We start from the raw sequence: 21,761 nt of genomic DNA on the forward strand, positions 1-21,761 counted from the left end.
CATCTTTCGCCCACACATTCCTATATAGATATGCCCACGAATTCCGATGGAAAGCCTGAGCCAGCACGAACGGAAAATATAAACCTCGCACAGAAACAGATTTAAACTGAGATTCACGGCTCTTCAGTAAAAAAGAGTTGGGCACCAAAGGCCAATCCACTTCATCATGTCCATTAAAACTGAATAAATAAAGGCGCATGCCTGGCGACGGGCCTGTGGATCGAGCTCTTGATTGGTCCTTTGCGCGACAGTGATTGTCATAGAAGTCTGTTGATTGGCCAAGACGCCTGGGTTATTATCGCCTCATTGCGCATGAGCTGGAGAAAACCCCGGATTGTCGGTGAGCGCTTTGAAAACGGCCCGAACGGCGAATTTCAAATGGGCGCTCACTTTGTTTGTTTTCCCGGACTTTGGGCAATTCCTTTGATGTGCCGACGGGCCTTTGGTGCCTTTATCCAACCCACCGACAGTTGAACTCATTAATTTTGTCATTTATTATTTTACCTTGCTGTGTCGCGCATTACATGCTCTCAGATACTAATTCCTCGTAGACTCACTGGACGTGTTTTTAAAGAGCTCAGTCGGAAGGCAAAGAGCAATGTTTGACATTAGATGTTGAAGTTTTCACTGGAGAGGGCAAGCTTTCACAGTCGTGTTGGATATACTTAAAATACTCGTAAAAATCGTCCTCACAGCATTGAACATCGCACAAACTATACGAGAACTTTCTTCGCAGCCCTACTCTCCGAAGCTTTCTTATCACTACGGAACGAGTCAAAGTTCAATTTTGTGTGTGAGTGGCAGAATGCGCTGTGATTTCTAGTCAAAACAAACTCGAGCTGGTAACTAATTTTATCCAATGTGGAGAAGTGAGGAAGCAGCTATGGAGTTTCTCAGATGTTCTTTCCTGTCATCAATTTTAATGGGATTAGTACTAATGAAACAGGGCCAAGCATTAGTCGATAACTCTTTCCGACTGTCTTCGTCGGAGTCGGCGGCAGCCACAACGATACGGATGACAACTTCATTATCGTCCGCTTCCCCAGTACTCCCGGACCCGCGTCTGTCCCACTGGGCTCGTGCCGCCAGCGACTTCCTCCGGAGTCTGGACTGCGCGGCCGTCACGTTCACGTCGCAGACGGAGTGCCAGCGGCTTCAGACGATGGACACGAAGCAGATGAGCGTCTACCTGGCCGGGCCCCGTAGCCGGCAGAGGATGATCGCCGTGCTGCCTGACGGCGGACTGAGCCGGGGACGAAGCCACGATGCGGTGCTCGTGATCGACCCCTACCCTGCGGCCTCCTTCGGACATCTCGTCTTGGTGTTCTCGCTGGACTTAGATTCGGATTGGGAGGACTGCAGGAATCGCCTTGGATGGTACATAGGTGAGTAGGACTCGTATTTGGTCTGAAATTCAAACTCGTTTCGAATACAAGACGTCAGTTTCATACATCCGTCAGTGCAGTTTGTACACTGAGCTTTTGGGTGAGACCTGACCACAAATTGTATGTTACGAATTGGTGAATATTATTTAAATTGCATTTCCTGAGGGTTTCTATGGCTTTTCTAAGCTGTCATTCCACTGCTGTTTACGTAGCAATTTTCCCACAGGTATAATGCAGAACTGAGGTTGATAGTTACGTTTTAGTGACGTGTCAGGGTGCTTTGACATTGGATAGCCCCGGCGGGACAGATGATCCATGGAACTAAATTTAGACCGCCTTCAGCCGTGATGGAATGGGCATGGTTTACCTAGGGATTATTTACTTCGGTTTAGCACGCAAGGGAGATTTAGATGGTCCTCATTCTTGGGTTGTCAATGGAAGGTGATGTGACACACAGTTGGAGAAAGGGAAGGTGTTGGCTGGGACGTCGTCAATATTATTTTGACAGGTATGTACAGTGCTTTTTGTGCAGACTTGAGAGAGAGCTTATTACGTCATTGGATTTCTGCGAACCACCCGTTGTTCACATTCCAGGGAAGGTCTCTTATCTCGAGTATAACGTGACGATGCGTTTGAAGTGGACTTCCCATGCACATTGTTGGAATTTTCCCATGTGCAAGGTCAAGGCCCGAGAGATTAAAGAACATCAATTCACCCACTAAGACAGGGTTTTGGAGTTCAAAGATGTTCACTGTACGTGTTATACTCGCATGCGATGAGGACCCCCCTCGTGTCTTGGGTGTGACTATCTGTAGTATAGGTTGGCCGCCCCTTGCTTAAGTTGCCCTTGGTCTAAGTCACCATTTACAAATAAGACAGACCTTGAGCGTAAATGATTGAGTAGAACTGAAACTGTGCGAATGTACATGTATTCTCTCAGCAGTGTTCTGCATGTCTTTACAAGGATATGAACAATGATGAACATCAAACAGCCGTTTTTATACGTAGTGTCAAAATTTACCCGTGTACATTCACATTGTAGCCGTACCCACTGGATGCAACTGTAGAACATCTTTTTCTGTCTGGGGTGGCCTTGCAATTGCTGGGCGTATGAAAGTTGTTTCACTTCCAGTAAATGCTACACTTACTGTGTTGAATGGTTGAACACAGTCTGTTCCTGTCGGCACCTGTGTAGTAATTCAACCTATTGTCCCGGTTGCGTATAGCGCCATTCAGAGCGGCATGTTTTCAACCTTTTCTTGGGGCCCGTCCAGATTTCCGCATTAGTGACCGCCTTGACTGGGGCGATTGTGAGTGTTGTCATTTTGGTTGCATGGTTATCAATGGCGGTGGCCACGTTTGATCATTTTCCGGTGTGACAAGCAGGAGGGATTGTCGGGCAATCTCGGCTAAGTGGTTCCATTGATGGAGTTAAAAAGTCCAGTAAAGGGAGTGAACAGTGGTGGCGTTACGCCAGGCTTGAGCCAAACAGCGCCCAGACGGAGCAGGGAACCCAGACGACGACTTGCTGGGTGTATGCAATGCTACTGGCTCATCCTGGAGCTACAGTCTTGGCACACTGACAGCCAATAGTATAAAGCAATTTCCCTACAGGTTCAAAATTTTCATCTTGTGCATACTAAGCGACAACTTTGCCAGGCAAATACCAACTGGAACTTTAAAATGCCAGCCGAGTTGAAGCAGAATGTGGTTCAAATATTTAATGGGTGCTACCGTTATCTTTTTTGTTGTTCACGCACACGTAGTGGTAATGTCACAGGGCGTAAGCCGAAGGGAGAACCTTGGTTTTTTGAGGGGGTGGTAGATATGTCAGATGAGTCTTTTGGTCGGTTTTCGATTCTATTTTTTTCGATTTGCAATGATCGATTCCCAGAGGACTATGCTCAGATCAAGTGATGATGTCCGGATGTCCTGCTATGACTTTTTCTCACGCCTTCTTTCATACTGTAACGCTGGATTCCACTTGGAGGCTGTTCGTTGTTACTGTGATTGCAGGTGGGAAACACTTGTATTTGAATTATGAGAAGTATTCGGCTGTGTTCTCTTACCCTAAAAGAGCCGGGGGCGGAATCTGCCCCCTCCCCCACATTTTTCCCAGATGTCGCTGCATTGTATTATTTCAGGAGTTGAGCCTTTAAGAGTTTAGAGTAACTCTTTGCAGGTATTGACACCAATCTTTGCGAAAATCGAAACTACTGTTCTTGCGCAGCGAGCATTTTCCCCGAGACAGGTCACCCACAAAAATACCTTTTCAACTTTGCGCGTTGCTCAGTGCGCGGGACACATGTAGCCTTGAACTTCAAATGACCGTGACAACAAACCATACATCTGATTGAGTTCAAACTTAATCAATATTTTCATATGAAATAGTTCTTCTAACGCCCAGTACGTCACGCAGGTCTTCCTTGATTCTTGTACACATTATACTTGCATAACACTGTACGAGTATAAAAACGCAAGTCCTTTCATTTCGGTTACTGCTTTATTCAGAAGTCTTTATGTTCTACTGCATGCAGGGAGAACGTGATTTCTACGTGGGAATAAGAGATTTACACGGATGGACTTAGACAAATATGGTTCTGTACAAGTAGTTTTGCAGCAAATAACGTTACAGGAATTTGATACGGGGAATTTCTAGGGAAACCTATTCGTCTAAAGTTCAGAGTAAGAGACTGTAAGTACATTAAACCCAAGTAGGAGCCAAAGCACCTTTTGGAGCAGGTATTACTTTTTTGCTGCCCATAAAAAGACAAACAAATAGAGCTCAGTCGTGACATTGTCTGTCCGTCATCGCTGGGCGACACCAAGCCGGAGCGGCCCTGGCTGACCCTGCCGGGGGGTTCACGGAACGGAAGCCAGGGGTCGGAGAACCACAAGTGTGCGGTTACGTGACGCCCCGTTGCGCTAGTGGAGAGACCCGAGGCGGCGGAGCTTCATGGTTCTGTCAGTCGCTTGCTGACTAGGCCGCGAGAAAGGTACATGTACTGTACATGTTCATGCACATAGGCTGAATTGCATGCAGCAGGTCACCTGGGGACACGTTGAGTCTCTCAGTGGATCGCAGGTATGGCAGTCAAAGCATACCGAAACTGCCTGTTGGAGCCTTAGACTCGAGACAGTAGTAACTGCGACACCTTCAGTAAAGGGGGTTTCGATCGTAACTGAAAGTGTCACTTGCCCGTGCGATGTGAGAAATAATTGTCCTTGCGTGGAATACGGTTGCATGTCACCAGTTGTATTTTGTTGGGAACGTAGCATCTGAAAAAGGCCCATACATGATATTTTTTTTTTGTGAATTTAAATCCTTAAGTATTTTGCAGATATTTCACAGTTTTCCTTTTTCAAGTGGTGTTGGAAGGAATGTCTGTTTTGATGCGAATACATAATACGGGTATTAAACGCTGTGATATCGTATAGTCTAACAACTTGATTACATAACAGAGTGCAAGATTTCTTTCGGTTATGTTCTTACTCTTTTAAGTTGTTTTTAAAGGATTTATTTCAGGATAGCCCTGAGTAAAATCACTTTGTATCAACCATTAGGCCTCCCCAAAAGTCTCTGGTTTCTGGTCAGTGCGTGTATCGCCGTATACCTGCACGTCAGCAAAATAATGAATGTTTCTATTTGTTATAAAACGATGTCCAAAAGCTGCCAAACTTGCTTAATGGACTGGAATCCTGCTCCTGTAACTTGTTTTAACGTGTTTTGATGGGGTACGGTTGAGTAATATGTACAGTAAAGGAGTCCCTCTAGTTCCCCATACATTCAGTCGGGCACTCTTTTTCAGGTGACGTCATTTCTGTATTATACATTTACACTGGGAACCAGACAAACGAGGTGTTCTCTTGTCCTGTGCCATGTACAATGCTTTTAAACAGTAAAAGTGCGGGGGCCAGTCCATTCTAGTGTTGGTAGCAGCCGACGTTGTGGGGGTATGCAGTCGCGATGCACATCGCGCGTTATACTTACATCATTGCAAGAAAAAAAGTGAGCGAAAAAAGCGGCGTCGCCGCACCACGTTTGGAGTCAGCTCCTGACCACAAACTGGGGACTTTTGTGGCCTTACCTTTGTATTTTGCGTTCGCTTGTATCTAATTTCCTCCCTAGGTCGAGAAGTATTGTTCAGCGATGCACTGTCTATCTTGATTTTGCCTCAGCGTCCAGTGATTTATTCGTGTTTTATTTATATTTTTGGGAGGGGAGGAAGGGATTCATTGCTTGCTTGTGGGACTTTTTATGTTTTGTTAGTTCTTGTAGTTTCAGTTTTACCAGCATTGCAATACGGGCGATTCACGATAGTGCGCCTCCAAGATTTCGTTGACCAATTACAAGCCGCGAAATAGACCGTATTCGCGGCGTCCCCAATTTCAGTCGTGTTCTTGTACGCACTGTATACATTTTAAACCAATATTGGGATGATACCAGGTGATTTTAAGGGTTGTAATAAAATCGTAGAAAATAGTTTGTATCTTTGAATTTAATATTTTCCAATAAATACACTACTTTGGGGAATATGACTGAAATTGGGGTACGCCGCGAATACGGTCTGTTAGTCGAATTTTTCCAAACGTGCATTGGGTCGGCGGATTTCGCGCAGTGTGAGTGGTCAACGCGTTACAAACTCTTGGAGGCGCATTGTTGTGCAACGCCCGTATTGATACGTCACTTAATGGAAGTCGCTGGTTATATTTTGTATCGAGTCTGCCTTGCGCTTGACTGTTCTCAGTCCAGCCTTCTAATGTGGGTTTGAGTAGGGTGCATAGCAAGAGCGGATCCATGCCAGTTTAATCTGTATAGCAGTAAAAACTGGGGACTTCTAATGCAATCTTAATATATTGTGGGGCTGAAGAGTGAGGCTTTTACACACTTTTAGAGGGAAGAGAAATGAACCTATGTACCCTGCGGTGTCCTATTATTGCTGCCGTTTTCCAGCCAGGGTTACCAATGGTATCGTGAGGGTCTCATGCCTGGAGAACTCGTCTTTACTTTAGGCAGCGTTTCGGTCTAGTTGCTCTCTATTGTACCTTGGCCCGGGTCGTTTCTTTAATCCCGACAGCGAAATCCACCTCACGGGAGGGGAGATGGAGTTCTCCGATATCGCCCCCACCTCTCGTCAACCGCCCAAATCCCAAATGGTCGAGGGTAATTCCAAGGAAGCCTTAATTCACACCTGGCAGCAAAACACACCGGCCGATATACCGAGTTATCCCTGCGTTTTACGGCCCCCCCTTCGCGACCAGATCAAAGGGTGCCGCGAACCGCCGCTCGTGGTTGTATTTTGACATCAAACAAAAGTGGGGGTGCTGTCGTTAGTCAACAAGCCCCTTTCTACGGTAGGTTCGGATATTTGTTTGCCAGGTTTTATAGGTGAATGAGATTCGCTCCTATTGTTTTTCCTTCCCCGACGGGTGTCAATATGCACCCCCACGTGGCGGCTGTAAGTGATATTCCAACCAAGAGTATCAGTCCGATTTTCGGGGGAAACATCGTAAACACCCCCCGGTTGGGAGAGGGGATAGTTCCACAGTTTCGTGGTAGCCGGTAGGAGAGACAACAAAAGCTGGAATGCAAGTAATGTGAAGCAGAACAGAAAGAGTAAATTTGGAGTGCAGTACATGTATACCTCCGCATGTGCAAGCATTACAGCATGCATGTAGTTAGCGTATGCAGAGCTTTAGTAGTAGCTCTCGATATGCTAGTAGAGCATAAACAACGAGACTTTTCGGCGCAACAGGCTGCGGGTAATCTTCCAATAATCACACTAGTACTGTCAACCGCCTCCCCGCTTTTTTACCAAGTCTTTTTGTCCTGTAGGCCTACTAGTTCCTACACTTAACTCTTCCCCCACCTTTCTGCGCTCCTCCACCCCCCACTTTTTTGTAAACGTCTGGAATCAAGACATAGGCCACGTCGGTCCTTTTCACAACAGCTTCATGAACTGCCTGCGGAGTGTTCTTAACTTTTCTTAACGTTTAATGGACAACCCTCAGGACAAGTTCTCTTTAATTTGAACCATCAACTGTTTTATTTACGGCATGTGTGCAGATACATACGTTCACTGAACTTTGAAGGACCCAAACTGTGGAACAACCTACTCGATTTCTATAAAAAAATATCACCAGTTTCTCCACCTTAAAAACAACTCAAAACGTTTGTTTAAATAGATTATAATCAGTAGTCAAAAGGAATAAACTACTGGATGTTTTTATCAGTGAATATTCCTTTTTATAATGTTGAATGTTTTTCTTGTTTTAGTAATAATGGATGTGCATATTTTTTCGATAACAGCGCCTTTTTGCAAGCCAGCTATTGCTGAACAATGTTACCCCGGTAAGAATATGCAAAATACTGTCGTATCTCGCCGAGCGACGGTATACACAACAGCTCTCGTCGCATTAAACGTTTGGACAGGTGTTTTCTCGTGAACAGTCACTGGTATTTTGGCATAACGCAGGCTTCGTTCACACAGATCTGATTACCCCTTGCTTCATACATGTATATTTGAATACAGGTGATGGGGAATGCATCCATATCCTGGAAAAGCGCCGTTGTCGCAACAAGCTACATCGAAAGAGCGGAAGAAGGCGCTGCGAGGTCAACTTCCTCCCGTTAGTGCATCTGGAAGGTGACAGCGTAAGTACATGTATTATGTAAAGCTGTCTTCCTTGCCAATTTTTGTTTTCAAATTTCCTTTAAAGTGAACGACACCTTAAAGGTGTAATTTGTTTTAAGATCCGCATCACTCAGTGTTTGTGGCGTGTAGTTCTTATTAAAACGGCACCAGGTTAAGGTCATCTGTGGGAATGAGGGCGTGCTTCCTGTAATTGGTAGAGGGCAGTATGATGCGAAAGCCGTGAGATAAAATTAGGGCAGACCAAAGCCCACCTTAGGCACTTTTCACACGAGTTAACCTCTCGGAGTTAACCCCCCCCCAAAAAAAATACCCTCGAGATTCCCCGGATTAAGCGTTGTGTCCATATTACACTTTTTCCTCCCTAGGTTAAGTGCCTTAATCTGGGAAATTTCTAACCATGCTCAAAAGCAAGGTAAACTTACCAATCTCGGGGTTGACTGCGACCTTCAAGTTGAGACATTCCCCGGATTATCTGGGCAACTGTCAACCCTTTCACACTACAAAAATCTAACCCAGGGAATTCGGGGAGCGTCCTGAATAGTAATGATACAATATAACCCAGATCGCGACCTCCAACCATAATTCATTGCCGCACACTGGTTTTCGTTTGACCAACGCACGCAAAATGTTGTGTGATAGTAGCAGGTTCCCTCATCTCGCCGAAATCAGAGGCACCTACCGCACGCACAAATAGATGCTGTAGAAAGGGGGCACCGTTCAAGTGTAACATTCGCTTTGGCGCATACGCGCGCCGTGACCCTGCATCTCGCGCCATTGTTGCTTCACCTCTGACCTTACAAGATAGTTCCAGGTCGTCATGCGAAATTGTCCGTACAACTTTACCCCCGTAGTTCGTTAGCAGAATCTCTGGGTTTACGGGGTAAGTGTGACATGCTACTCCGGGTTAACAGTAACCTTGGAAATCGATTTTTCACTTAGCAGTTTGTAGTGTGAGAAGGGCTTAAGACTCATTTTTTTTTCAATGCATTAAAAGGAAACTCCATTTTTGCGATCACATTCAGTAATTTGAATATTTTCTCTCCATCCCGAAGGCGTCGGTTATTCCTATTCGAAAGTAAACATGTAAGAGTCCTCACTATATTCAACTCTGTCATGAAGTGCATTGGTTTGTCGACACCAATCTGTCAAAGGACAAATTATTACTTTACAAGGAAAAAGATTAGGGCTCATTGCGTTGTATCGTGTTAATTATCGTACGAAAGTCACTTGAGTGCGTTTTATGATCGTGTTTTCTGAGAATGAAACTTTCGTCGTAAAATGACCAAATAAACCGAACCACGGCCAGCTCAAAGGTAGCGACATTGCTTCAAATACCTCAAACCAATTTAGCCATCAATAACAGCTGTAATGTGCTTCGTTACTGATGCTGGATTTGGGCATATGCATCGCAATCTCGGCGTATATACAAATCAGGCAGATAAAAATATAATGATAAAGTGTTCGAGTCACTAAAATGTCAGGTTAGCCCGGGGCCCTGAAATGTAGAGATATAGAGAGGTGAAAACAAGACTCTTGGAGCTGTATTTTATACTGGACGGAAGGCAATCACCTTTGAAATCTCACCGGCCCGGCAATTTTACGAGGTCTTCAAAGAGACCGGTTGCATTTATTATTAACACGATCGAGTTCATCAACCGAACGAGCAAAATTACTACACAGGGAACCATATCGCGAGTGTAATTTTAACCCCATGGATGGCGATCTGCTGTCCCCTCACAGCACGGTTGCTTTCGTATGATTCATGCAAGTCTTATTTCATCCCAGGTCCCCCGGGGCGCTAGATGTGCAACCGAGGATCACGTAGTGCCGAGCGAATCTAGCTAGAATTGGGAGTGAATCTCGTAATCATGATAACTCTGGATACTGTTGAGGACAGATTGAGTCGAACTCGAGCACAGTGCAATGTAAAGGAGTTTGTCTGGCTGCAAAATACTTGCCTCGTAATTTTCAGTCCTCTTTCAGAGCTACGTACATGTATATAAGCACTCAGACCCTTGCTCTTTAACAGTCAAAAGAAGTTACTGCGCTGAGAATCTTCAACATGTTCAGAAATATACACGTGAAAAACGAACAAACAAGTAACAACCATGATTAGATCTTCATCCTCATGCATGAAGATGAAGATTTGATTTTTCTTCTCGTCGCGACATGTGAACAAAATATCTTGACTGAGGCTGTAAAGTAAGAGACGTCCACTGATATCCGACAAATTAAAGTCAGAACTACTCCAACTTCACAGACTTTTCCCTTTGTTGTGTCTCTACTGCAGAAGAAAGAACAGCAGCTTCGGTGTTTTTCCAACACTGGATCGTTTGGGTCGTGTCCCCAGTACCGCACAGATGTTGGGAACTACACAAACCGATGCGAGTTGTCCCACAACACGTACAGATGCGAAATACCAGTGCAGCATGTAAGTATACCAACGCACTCTCTCTACAGAATTAATGTTTGTGCATCACTGGATGACTAATTCTTCTGCGTTAAAGCGGCCACTACACGTGCTTGGAAGTACAGAGCTCGCTCTTTTGAACCACTGAACAGGATCGCGACCAATCTGAGCGTTTACGTACAAGTGTTTCGATACGTGGGAACACTGGTACATGTACCCTATATAATATCCAACAAACGCTTCCACTGGGGAGTAACCTTAAATTGGCCGTGCTTAGATTTCCCACCTTTCCACCTCCGCGCGATCTCGGCTCGTATCCTAGCAAGGTCGACACCCTACCTGATTCCGTGCTTTTTCCCTGGTATATTTATTCGAGCTTTTCCTGGCACCTCTTAAACCAAAACTGAAAATTTCATTGTCACACATGATCATCCCATAATTTGAACTGTTAGCTAAACAGAAATAAATAAATGGATAAAAACCATACACGTGAATCGAACAGGCTATTCTTTGTCATGTTGCACGAACTGTTTTTGTATTACATTATATATTACATATTTACATATGTTTGAAATCAATGGACATCTAAGGGTTTTGTTGGTCAGAGAAATGGATACAAATAACATCGGTTTCAGAGGACGGACGTATATAAAAAACCTGGACTTGCAACGCCTTTGTATGAAAAAGAAGCCAACCAGTGGCCATTTTACCGAGCCGAATACAAAAGCGTGTGTTGGCTCCCTTCTATTGACGTAAGGAAGAACAGACATTGCCAGGAAAGCTTTGTATTCAGCTCGGTAAAATGGCCGCAAACGGATTCAATGACTCTATAAGCTGATTAGGGGCATTGCAAGTCCAGAGTTTATTATACACGTCCGTGTTTCAGAGTAAGAAACAACGTCCTGATTGGAGTAAATGATTTTGCACGTAATTAACGACAAAGTGATCTTATGAAAACGATCACGGTGCTATGTAAATTTGCAGTTTGTAGTCTGGGATGAAGCGTTTTGATTTCTTTCGCGGATAAAAAAAAACAGGTTTTAATAAAACAATCAGTTTTTCTTGCCAGATGATTGCGTTTGATTTCAATTGAGAGCTGCACCATCCCCGACCTTTTATTCCAAATTCCTTCTGTAGGTAAACTCGAGGTGCAAGTACTACGAGATATGCGACCAGGCCGTGCTGATATCGGGAGGCTGGAATAGGCAGATAAGCCAACAGCGACACGCTCAGAACATCCGGGGCATGTACTCCATGCTTCGAGAGCATGGGTTCAAAAGGCCGAACATCAAGACATTTTTTGCTGATAGTGGCGATATCCTCCGTAAGTTCGTTAGCATACTGAAGTGCAGGATGACCTGCAGACCCCCTCAAATGCCTGTACCGTTGGTAGCTTTTTATCAGATGGCGGTGATGTCTCTGAATTGACTGGCCAGGAGCAGTTTGGATACATGTAATACACAGTTGTCAATTTTATTTAGTTGTGTACATTTAGCCTGCAATTTCTAACTTGTACCAAATGAGTCTCCTGTTTGCTTTAGATATTCCAGTTGAAATGCTGGAAGCGTTTTTGTCGCCGCTAAAGTTTGGTTTCAGGCAAAGCTGTGAAGTAATTTCATTCCCATCATGGGCGGCCTACCGTTTTCTGTGTTCATTTTGTGTCATGCATGTCCTGCAAATCCAGCATGTCTTCAGTAAAACAATTATTTTCAGGGTTTTTTTGTGGGGGGGGGGGGGTGGGGGGATGCAGACCCGAGGACGTAAAGGCATGATTTGTGCACTCTTTTATGTTTATAATTAAATTGGCATAATTTGAGTAAAACTATTTTTTTTTCAATTTTTAGTAGAAGAGGACGAACATAGCAACCGCAACTCCTACCCTGCAACTCAGAAGGACGCGATTAGGAACCACATCAGCACGTTGTGCAGGGTACCGAACTGTGTGGAAACCTTAGTCATCTACCTCAACAGCCCCACAACAAACGACGGCACCAGTCTGCTGTGGGATACTGACAACAATGGAGTGGTGAGTGGACCGAGGTCTTGTAAAGTGAACTACATGTAGTTACAGGGGGGCATTTTCTAAGTTTTAAAAGGTCCATGCGATGAATTTTTCTGAAGACATACTTTCAGGGCATCTTTGTACTTTTGTTCAATGACTGAAACACTTTTTGTCCACAGAATGAAACATTTAAAATTGTCCACACTTTTCTAGACAGCTGAGGGCGTTGTTGCTTTGTTGATATGTTTTTGTGACCTAAAATTCGCTCATTGAAAACATTTCTATATGATAGTGGATCGTCAACAAAACGGAAATTAGAACATGAAATATGAAACATTCCCGCAGATTTGTGTGCACAAATCAATCTAACCTCGAGGTTTTCTCCTTTAGATGGCACCCCAGTTTTGCTCAGAATTATGAAAACTCTTATTGATATGAAAATAAAAAGGCACCAAAATACCTTTTTGAATCAAACATCCCAATTGCTACCATGTTGTTTACAGGCTGCAACTTTGTGATTGCTTGGATTTCTCAGTGAATTAATACCCCATAGGTACTTTCCCCTCTTCCGTCCCTAAGTTCATTATCGTCACATAAAGAATTCATAATGTAATAGTGTGTCGTTAAAATTTGCTTCCGCTTATAAATACATGTAAATATATTTCAAAAATTAGACTGAAAACTACCTTTCTACATTGTAATTCATTTGCAATGGAGCAAAACCTGGCCAAACTGGCAGATTATCGTTGGGAGTTTCTACTTTCAGGCCTCGGATGCAGAAACTTACTCAACTATGGAACTCCTGGAAGACCTGGAGGACTGCCGAGCCAAGCGAATTTATATCATTGCTGACCAGAGCTACTCCGGCTTATTGGCCGAGTCGATCATTACGTCCGAAAGCCACGGCAACGTGGTGGTGTTCGCCAGTAGTGGATCCACAGAGTACGCGTGGAACGATGAGTTGACGTGGCAGTGGATACAGGCCAACCACACCACGCAGTGCGTGGATGTGATATTCGAGGCAAGTGACACTGTAGTTCGCACTGCCTTGAAGGACATTCTAATAACTGCTGAAAGGAAAGCACTCCAATAAAGATAAAGTCTGTCTTCCGGAGATCTTTTCCTGAATGCGGTCCTCCAGTGTACAAGATTGTACTTTGTCTGTGGTATACTACATCCAGAATGAACAAGGGACAGTACAGTGACTTGTACTATGACACAATATCCAAAGACATGTGTTTGTTTGTAATTGTAATTTTACCGTTCATACGTGAAGCATTTGGGAGAACGCTAATCTGATCCTGCACAGTATCATCTTACTGCAGTGTGGGGTCGGACTGGTGCAGTTTTGTCCGAAAACTTAATATATGCACTCGTTTTCCACTTCTCATACCCTTCACGTTCTTATTCAAACCAGGACTACATGGACACCTTGTCGTCTGTACCGGCCATGGCAGAGGGCGGTTTCAATGCAGCGAACAGCACCATCTTTGGCGCACCTTGCGAGACGCTACCGTTCTTCACTCCGCGCGAGATTAAGACGAACTTCATGGGATGTCAAAATCTTCCCATGGCCTGGTGGCTGTTCAAGTTTCAAGAGTCAAGGAACTCCAAGTCGTAAAACGACCGACATAGAGAGCCTGAATTTGTATGTTATTTTGTCGATACGGTGGACTTAAAACATTCGGTATGGAAAATATTTCAATTAGCTGTGTAGTTTTCAAGTTGAACTATGTTTAAGTTCCAGGTACAGGATAAGCCTGGTACGTACGGTGCTTGTGCCTTCGAAGGAGAACATATATTCAAAATGGAACCGTTTCATGGCTGGTTCTTAGTTCGCTGCCTTCTCAATTATCGGCTGTCATACAAATCTTTACTACCGTTTTCCGCATGAGTGACACAAATGCTATACCATTAAGAGGTTAGTTTCGCTAATTTTTAGATAATATCACAATAGCCTACCGGCCGACCTTGTAGTTAAAAATGGAGTCAACATTTGATGGGGTGTACTGCATTGTGAATCACGTCAATTTCTGTGGTCGGCAACAAATTCATAAACCTGTTGTGACAAATCATCTGTTCAATATTCACAGCGTTTAACATTGTGGTTGTAAACATCTTGTATTACGGTAAATCCGTTTGTAACGAGTTTGCATAGCTTATATAATATTTACTGGCCCTACTTCCCTATTTTTGACGTTGGAATATTCTCCATACAGAACCACCTAGTTGTAAATGATTGTATATAAAGAAATAGTATTATCAACTGTTTTGATTGATGCGACGATACTTCTGCGCTAATTCTCGTAGCACTTGATTGTCAAGGAATTGGTCATGTGGAAATAGGGAAACTATTGTGGCATCTTTGCTCTCTAGATCAACTTCTATTTCAGGAACATGTATGTTAGATTGTACAAAACAGGTACATGTACTTGCAAGCGAAGCAAGGTGATAGTGTGCCTACTCAAGTTATTTTTCGGGAGAAAAATCGTTGTTAAGAACTTCAACTGTCATTTTAGCATAATATGTTTCAACTTATTTATTACATGTACTTCTCTCGTGTAAACGGGTGATTTACAACATATTTCTGCAGGACAAACATCCATACAGCGCAATGTAAGTTTCTAAAGTCCGTCATAGAAGAAGATGCAGTGTGTTAAATTTCCTTTGCAACGACGCAGCTTTCTCCTGTTTTCTTTTTTTTCTCATATGCAGTTAACGTATCGCTGGCACAAGTTGTTCATTGGCCTGGAAAACGAGGTTGAGAGGCTACTTTAAGTTTTTACGTTGCACAAACTGCTTGTAGTCCTATCATTTGAAAAAATGTTGAGGAAGACCGCTGTCTTTTTTCAAATTTGTTGTTCTCTCCTTCTTAATAATTTCTCCAGTACAGTTATGGGGACACTTTTGTTTGTCTGCTGTTGTCATTAAATTTGCCTGATTTTTGGGGGGGTTTGTTTTGTATTGTTGGTCATATGCATAGGCCTATGGTTGGATTTGTGAGCTGACTTCATTCGCAAATATAATCTCTCTTGAGATGGAACATCATTGGACAAGATAATGTCTGGTAGTTTAAAAACGTATTTAAGCATGTTTTATCTCCCTCGCACACTTGACTGCCCATTGTACATATAGGAAGCATATTATCCATTGTACATACAAATAAGATTATCTATTATGCTTTGTCATCTCTATGTTAATGTGCCTTTAATGACTGTATATACTGTCGTGTGCTTTCGGTACAACCTATGTAAACGGTGTAAGGCTGAATTAAAAAAGTAATTATACACCCATACCATTGAGTTCCTTACGGTGTATAGGCCTATGAGTCATTTGGCACCAACGTTGTGAATTCTTGTGTGTAGCAGCAAAAAATGTGGATCTGTGCCACTTCGGCGTGGTTCCAATGAAATATGCTGTGCTACGCCACGGTATTCTCCTGCTTGAGTCCGTTTTAATCGACGGCTCCACGAAATTAACCCTGTTTATCGCGTAACCCCCTTCACTTTGATTTGAATTGTGGATTTCGGTCTGAGATTCGTGTTTTGTCATTCGATTAAAAGTCTCTTTGAGGTTTCCAAGATGGCATTTGGCCTATCAGTGTGAAGATGAGCCCCGATTTTCCCATTTTAAAAGTAGGTATGTAAATAGAACTCATGGAAAAAGAAATGAAATGAACATTTTGCTGACAGAAAAAAATGTTTCAGCTTTCGAAACGCCTTTTTGGTTGGGATTCAGCATCTCATGGTTACCACAAAATGAAATCGAGATCAATGTCTGCTTTGTCGTCGTTGTGATTTCAGTGCATGGACAATCAACACAGCCGTCCACGAGCACGTGAAAATCGGTTGGTGTTATGTTAGGATCGATTGGTATTTGTTGACGCGTGTAAAGGGGTTCTTGCCTGAAATCTGGAAGAGGTGCTGCTCAAATTTACGACATTAAAAAAAATCAATTACTCAAATATTTGAACATACCTGTTTGCCGAGTGTTTGATGAAGCTGAATTTGGGTTGACACTTGTTGAGTAAAAGGCGTCGGCAAAACTTTATCCCAAATATTGGACCGCAAGCCAAATCATTTCCGGTTGTTATTTTTATTGTGTGACAGAGACACATCGTGTACCGTACCCCGTTATTTCCAGTATAAAAATGTCCTTGTTCTGCATTTTTTTTAGCCTTATTGAGGGCGTTCCGTTTGTCTTATTGGTTTGTTTTAAAGGTAGGTAATTGCCGAAAACTGTTTGAATATCTTACTTTTGAAAGATCGGTAAAAACACATGTGTAAAACACACAGTTACTGTATTGAGAAAACAGAAATACTGATTATGAGGATACACCATGTACTTTCTTCTTTGGGAAGCAGTGGCGTGTCCAGCGGGGGGGGGAACCCTTTTTATAAAGAAACTTTCAAAGGTGAGTAGGAAAGAAAGTACTCAGTATATATGTATATTTATATATCAAATATTAGCACCAAAACCCTTAGAAACAGCACAATGAAATAAAAGCAAGGATGTCGAAATCGTGAGCAAGCTTTTGACATTTTATTCTCCCTAACATCATGTTGAATGAACCCAAAGCTGCATTCGAGTTCGAATTTGCGCCCCCCCCCCGACACCAAAAGCGGGATACGCCGCTGGTGAGGGAACTTCTCTCTTTGGAATGTCAGACTTAACTGCCCTACGTTTTTTCTAACTAATAGGGAAAACCAGACTTGAATAAAGGCCATCTCGGTTTTTTTGGACGTGTCAAAATACTCTTGTTTCTCATAATTTCTGTTCCAGTTGGATCCTGCTTTAGCCTATCGCAGAATTTTTTGTGGTTCCAATTCTTGGATGTAGACTTATTTTTAAAGGGAAGGTCCCACAAGGCTAAGACTATTTCCTCTTATAACTGGCAATGACAGGAAAGCAGATGATGTGTCCCCAAAATGATGTTTGATGACAAACACAAGAGTACACCGCACGGGGGAAGAGGGTACCTTGGCAGTACACGGCTGGGCTTTTGCCGTGTTTTGCGTGTGTTTGGCACAAGTCTCTCTCCCTAAAGAAGCCGCAGATACTGCATTGGAAGAGCTTACACTTTATTATGATTCCTGTACGTCGTAACCAACGATTTCGTAAACAGTTCAGAGCAACGTCACTGACCTTGGCAGTCACGCACGTAAACAATTTGTTTCACCGCTTAATACCGACAAGGCAGGCCGAACTCCCGCGGCTTAAATTTTGGTCTGATCAGGGTAGAGACGACTGAACTGGCCCCATCATTTTGCCATTATTGATGGATTAATTTAGGTTGTGTGGGTATTTTAATTCGTTCAAACACAATTTTTCTGGTGAAGAGCAGGGTTTTACAAAAACAAAATACACAGCGAATGGCTTCCTCTTCAAATTAGCCCCATTACCAGAAAAAAAGTGCACGTGGCAAAGCGCTCAGGGCTTTACCACGTTCTGGTGACCATATAGAATTTTGGGGGTTTGGGTTGGTACACATATTTGCAATAAGAGGCTTTTCTTTGATTACTTTTGGTTTGATTCTCTGTGTAGCCATGTGGCTTTATTGGCCTCAAAAGTTTTTTTTTTTCAAAAATATAGCCTACCGCCACTGCAAGGATGTTAACTTTATTGAAATGAAAAAAAAAACCTCCTGTTGAAGATCAGGAAATTCATGATGTTTTGATTTCAAAGATAACAAACCCAGATTTTCTAGACTAGCAGCCCACGTCTTGGCTTTTCTCGTTTTCTTGATACTGTTTTATGCATTGATTGTGGAATTATATATAATGAAGTTAGATTTTATCATGCTTGGACATATTATTTTGGCACGTTAAAATGGCGCTGAAGAAACATCCTTGCTGTTCCAGCTTAAAATTGGCGTATGGTAGAAATCAATTATTTCTTTCACAATTTTGCAAAGTGTAATGAAACAGCTGTGAATGTCGAAGCACCATCTGATGAACAAACTACGACAAAATCAATGGTATCGTGGCGTCTCCCGTCTGGCTGGATGTCATTAACTGCTATCTCAGCAACTTTTGGGGCATCCAACCAGCCCACGTCTCTCGAACTCTGTTCGCTCCATGCAAGGGGATGGCCGATTTTCAGGCAACATCAGTTCACCAGTTGATTTGTGAATATTTCTACACATAAAAAAATGACATTTATCTCTGCCCAGTCCTTTCCCAGAAAAGAATTGTTCAAAATCCCCCGACTCGTATAGTACTAGTCGTCTTTTGACTGGCTATTTTGTATTTTTCTGTATTTTTTGGCAAAATTTATTATATGCATACGCCCAGAAGTTGAAATTTGACATGCATAACATGTTGCTGAAGAGAGATCTTTCGTGTTAACAGTGTGGCTTCACAGATATGTTTGTGCCAAAAATCAATTCTTTCTTTCGTAGTTTTGCAAAATTTAATTTAACAGCTGCCTAAGTTGAAACACCTGCGATTGTGGGAAAAATCAATGCCATCCTGGCTTCTCCAAATTCGCTGCAATTTCATCATCTGCTAATTCAGCAACTTTTTGGAGGGCCAATCAGTGAACTACTTTTAAACTGTGTTTACTGTGTTTGATTCGTCCAACCGGAAGGCTGTTTTTCAAATAGCATTTTCTCAGGTGACCAATCATTACATTCGAGTTAGTTAATAATGCAAAATTTCCGCATAAAGCCCCGCAGCCCTCAACCGCAAGCTTGACAAGCGTTTACCTCCTGGTAACGCAAAGATCTTCGGGCATTCACATCATTAAAACCAGAATCTGACAAAAAGAAAAAGAATTCACCAGGGGAAAGGAGAACAAGGAACACCAGAAGAGTAGCGATGGCGCGCATCGCTAGCCGGTGCATGGCACTGGTTCTTCTAACTACCTGGATCACAAGGTAAGATGAACAATTTATCACGATGTCCTTTTTCGCTCCAAAACGGTCGAACGCTTGGTTTTACAGGAATTCGGTGCCAACAGATCTTCACAAAAATTGGATAATTTCTCTGCTGGAAATATCATTGTGTTTGGAATATATCTCCAAAGATTTTGTTGTAACTGTGCAAACATTTCGAGGATTTCACTTTCTAAGTTTTTCTTTTGGAAATTCCCAATCGTTTCCTTTTTGTCAGAATTTTCTTAACTAAAATTTAAAATGCAGGTTTGATAGTGTTCACATTTCGAAGGCAATGGAACAAAATCGATCTTTTCCTTCAACTGAACAGTGATTACGAAAATGTATGAGGGTGAGTACATACACATGCATCACTTGCTAAGACGTCAAGTATGAACTGACTTTAAAGCGAGTGCAATACTTGAAATGCGTTCACTGATTCTTGTTTAAATGATGATGAGAAAACAGTCTCATACCTACGACAGCCCATGAGTGCCATAATGAATGCATTTTCAAAAGTGAATTATAGTCTTACAAATAAGAGAAGTATATTTTTTATGTCCGGTTTAAATATATACGAAATATGTATATATAAGGGTACCAAACTCTTAATGAAATATATATCACGAGATATGTCTATTTCAAGTTTTTCAAGTTCGTCTGAAAGTGTATTTTTCCAGATTTTGTTTTCTGAAAAGGTGAAGTTTACAAAATGCATTGATGAAATTGAGGGCGTTCGTTGTGTCAGGAAGGCAGGTTGTTTAGACAATGCATACGGTGCGTTCGAAAAATATGTCCCCTAGAAACAAACATCCCAAAATATATCTCATATATCTCATAAAACGAATTGTTCTAAAAATAGATCTGGTAAAAACGAACACCAAAAAAGTATATCGCGTAAAACCTTTGTTTCAAATATAGAAAAGTGTCTCTAAAATGGGATTTTTTATAAAGTGAACTTGAAACTTTATAACTAGTCAGAACGAACTTAGAAAAATAGATCTCGTAAAAACAAATTATACATAAAATATATCCCATTAAATAAAATGTTAGGTATGTTTAATATGCTTTAAATTTAAGAAATGTTTACATCACTTTTTCAAAACCTATAGTTCCTGGAACCAGCGTAAATACCACATTTTTGCGTCTCTGTCTCTTATCACAAAACATTATTTCTTTCGATACAGTTTAATCACGCCCAGCAAAAGTGTCTTCACAAACCACACTCAGTGTGGGTTACGTCCCGTTGTTGTCCTTTGTATATTGCTTTATTGGAAATTAATGATTTCTATTCAAAACAAATCCGAATGGATGTCTGTATTAAAAGTATAATGAGATTCTGTTTTCATATCTATTTTTTGATGTTTGACGATGGAGCCATTTCTGAAAAATGAAAGATTTAAATTCCAGAATGAGCTTAGGCACATACGTTTGAAAACAAACCGAAAATATGCAACGAAATAAAACAATAATTGTAGGAAAATGTTTGCGTGAAATTGTTGGAAACACGTACATACATAACATTCCAGAATCACAAAGGGGGATATTCAATGAAAGGTGAAGATTTGAGTTGAATGGTACAAATAAAAACATTTGTTTAGTAGCACAACTGGGGTGTCCAGGGTTGCAGAGTTGCGCAATAGTCTGATTTGGTGTGTTAACCCCTAAAGCGGTGGGGGCGGGATCCGCCCACATAGCGGTCAAAATTGTTCGGGCGGGAACTATCTCCGTAAATTGCTGAGTAGCTACAGAGGGATCCCAATACGACGCTTTTAGCGTCGATCTGCGCACTTCCGCGTTTGTGATGCTAAATAATTTCGCCGAGTACTTATTAGCATCGTTGACGACGGCAGGTCTTTGGATTGTACGACGTCCGGTGGAACTGTTTTTGCAACGAATGTCTTTAGCGTCACTTTTGCAGTCGCCATTATTCGTCAGAACCGCCATTATTAGTCAGAACTGTTACAAGTTTTTTGGCGTCCTGCCAAACAACACATAGTTGCCCCGCTTCAGAGACCTTCTTAGTGTTTGCACTGTCTGGAATGCCTTGTGCGGTATAACGAACAATTCCACGAGCTCCAAACCCTAGCTGGGACAACTTGGGCACAAGAGCAGGGCTCTTACCAACTGTACCAACTGTCCATGAAAACAACATGTCCCTTGTTTTCCAGTCCTCTCAGTAGGTCGACGACAAGTTGGCCTGATGCTGTAAGGTTGGGTGGATGGTTTCAGCGTACGCAACAGAGTGCGAGATGATTTGGTCTGATGGGGCCTTGGATCCAGTAAACACCTTCCAGTCACAATGTGTAACCGGTTTGAGACGCGTTCAAGGAAAACCATTTCAAGCCATATTTGGCCAACTTGCGTGGTATGTACTGTTTAAAACCGAGTCGACCATTAAACTTTATCATAGTCTCATCCGGTGAGAGGTTTT

The 21,761-nt window shown here is 42.4% G+C and overlaps 2 protein-coding genes across 19 annotated transcripts in view; both read left to right on the forward strand.

The window, feature by feature from the left end:
* The first annotated feature begins 254 nt into the window (after positions 1–254).
* LOC110988761 (uncharacterized) lies at positions 255–15,748 on the forward strand. Of its 2 annotated transcripts, none has more exons than XM_087148204.1 (7): positions 255–1,385; positions 7,919–8,040; positions 10,332–10,472; positions 11,589–11,775; positions 12,299–12,477; positions 13,220–13,474; positions 13,871–15,748. In XM_087148204.1, exons 1-7 carry the CDS (start codon positions 860–862, stop codon positions 14,072–14,074), a joined length of 1,614 nt encoding a protein of 537 aa, XP_087004330.1. In that variant the 5' UTR covers positions 255–859; the 3' UTR covers positions 14,075–15,748. The 2 variants fall into 2 exon arrangements, with proteins under 2 accessions (XP_087004330.1, XP_022108252.2); XM_022252560.2 differs by having other exon boundaries at positions 312–1,385; positions 12,296–12,477.
* Positions 15,749–19,171: 3,423 nt separating this feature from the next.
* LOC110990254 (uncharacterized) overlaps positions 19,172–21,761 on the forward strand; it is a 161,358-nt gene continuing 158,768 nt past the window's right edge. For 12 of the 17 annotated variants that reach the window (XM_087147982.1, XM_087147989.1, XM_087147988.1 and 9 more), the window contains exon 1: positions 19,172–19,330. In XM_087147982.1, coding sequence (XP_087004108.1) covers positions 19,272–19,330 — 59 coding nt within the window. In that variant the 5' untranslated portion in view covers positions 19,172–19,271. The remainder of the gene's footprint in view (positions 19,331–21,761) is intronic. The other 5 variants (XM_087147997.1, XM_087147998.1, XM_087147994.1 and 2 more) reach the window with 1 other exon arrangement.

The sequence above is a fragment of the Acanthaster planci genome, linkage group LG17 (assembly GCF_054643075.1).
Source record: "Acanthaster planci isolate LZ-2023a linkage group LG17, COTS_SCS, whole genome shotgun sequence".
Classification (NCBI taxonomy): Eukaryota; Metazoa; Echinodermata; class Asteroidea; order Valvatida; family Acanthasteridae; genus Acanthaster; species Acanthaster planci.

Coding starts and splice junctions, on each gene's coding strand:
- LOC110988761 (XM_022252560.2), top strand. CDS start 860: ATGTGGAGAAGTGAGGAAGCAGCTATGGAGTTTCTCAGATGTTCTTTC. Junction 1,386..7,918: donor TCGCCTTGGATGGTACATAG/GTGAGTAGGACT, acceptor ATTTGAATACAG/GTGATGGGGAATGCATCCAT. Junction 10,473..11,588: donor GCGAAATACCAGTGCAGCAT/GTAAGTATACCA, acceptor TTCCTTCTGTAG/GTAAACTCGAGGTGCAAGTA.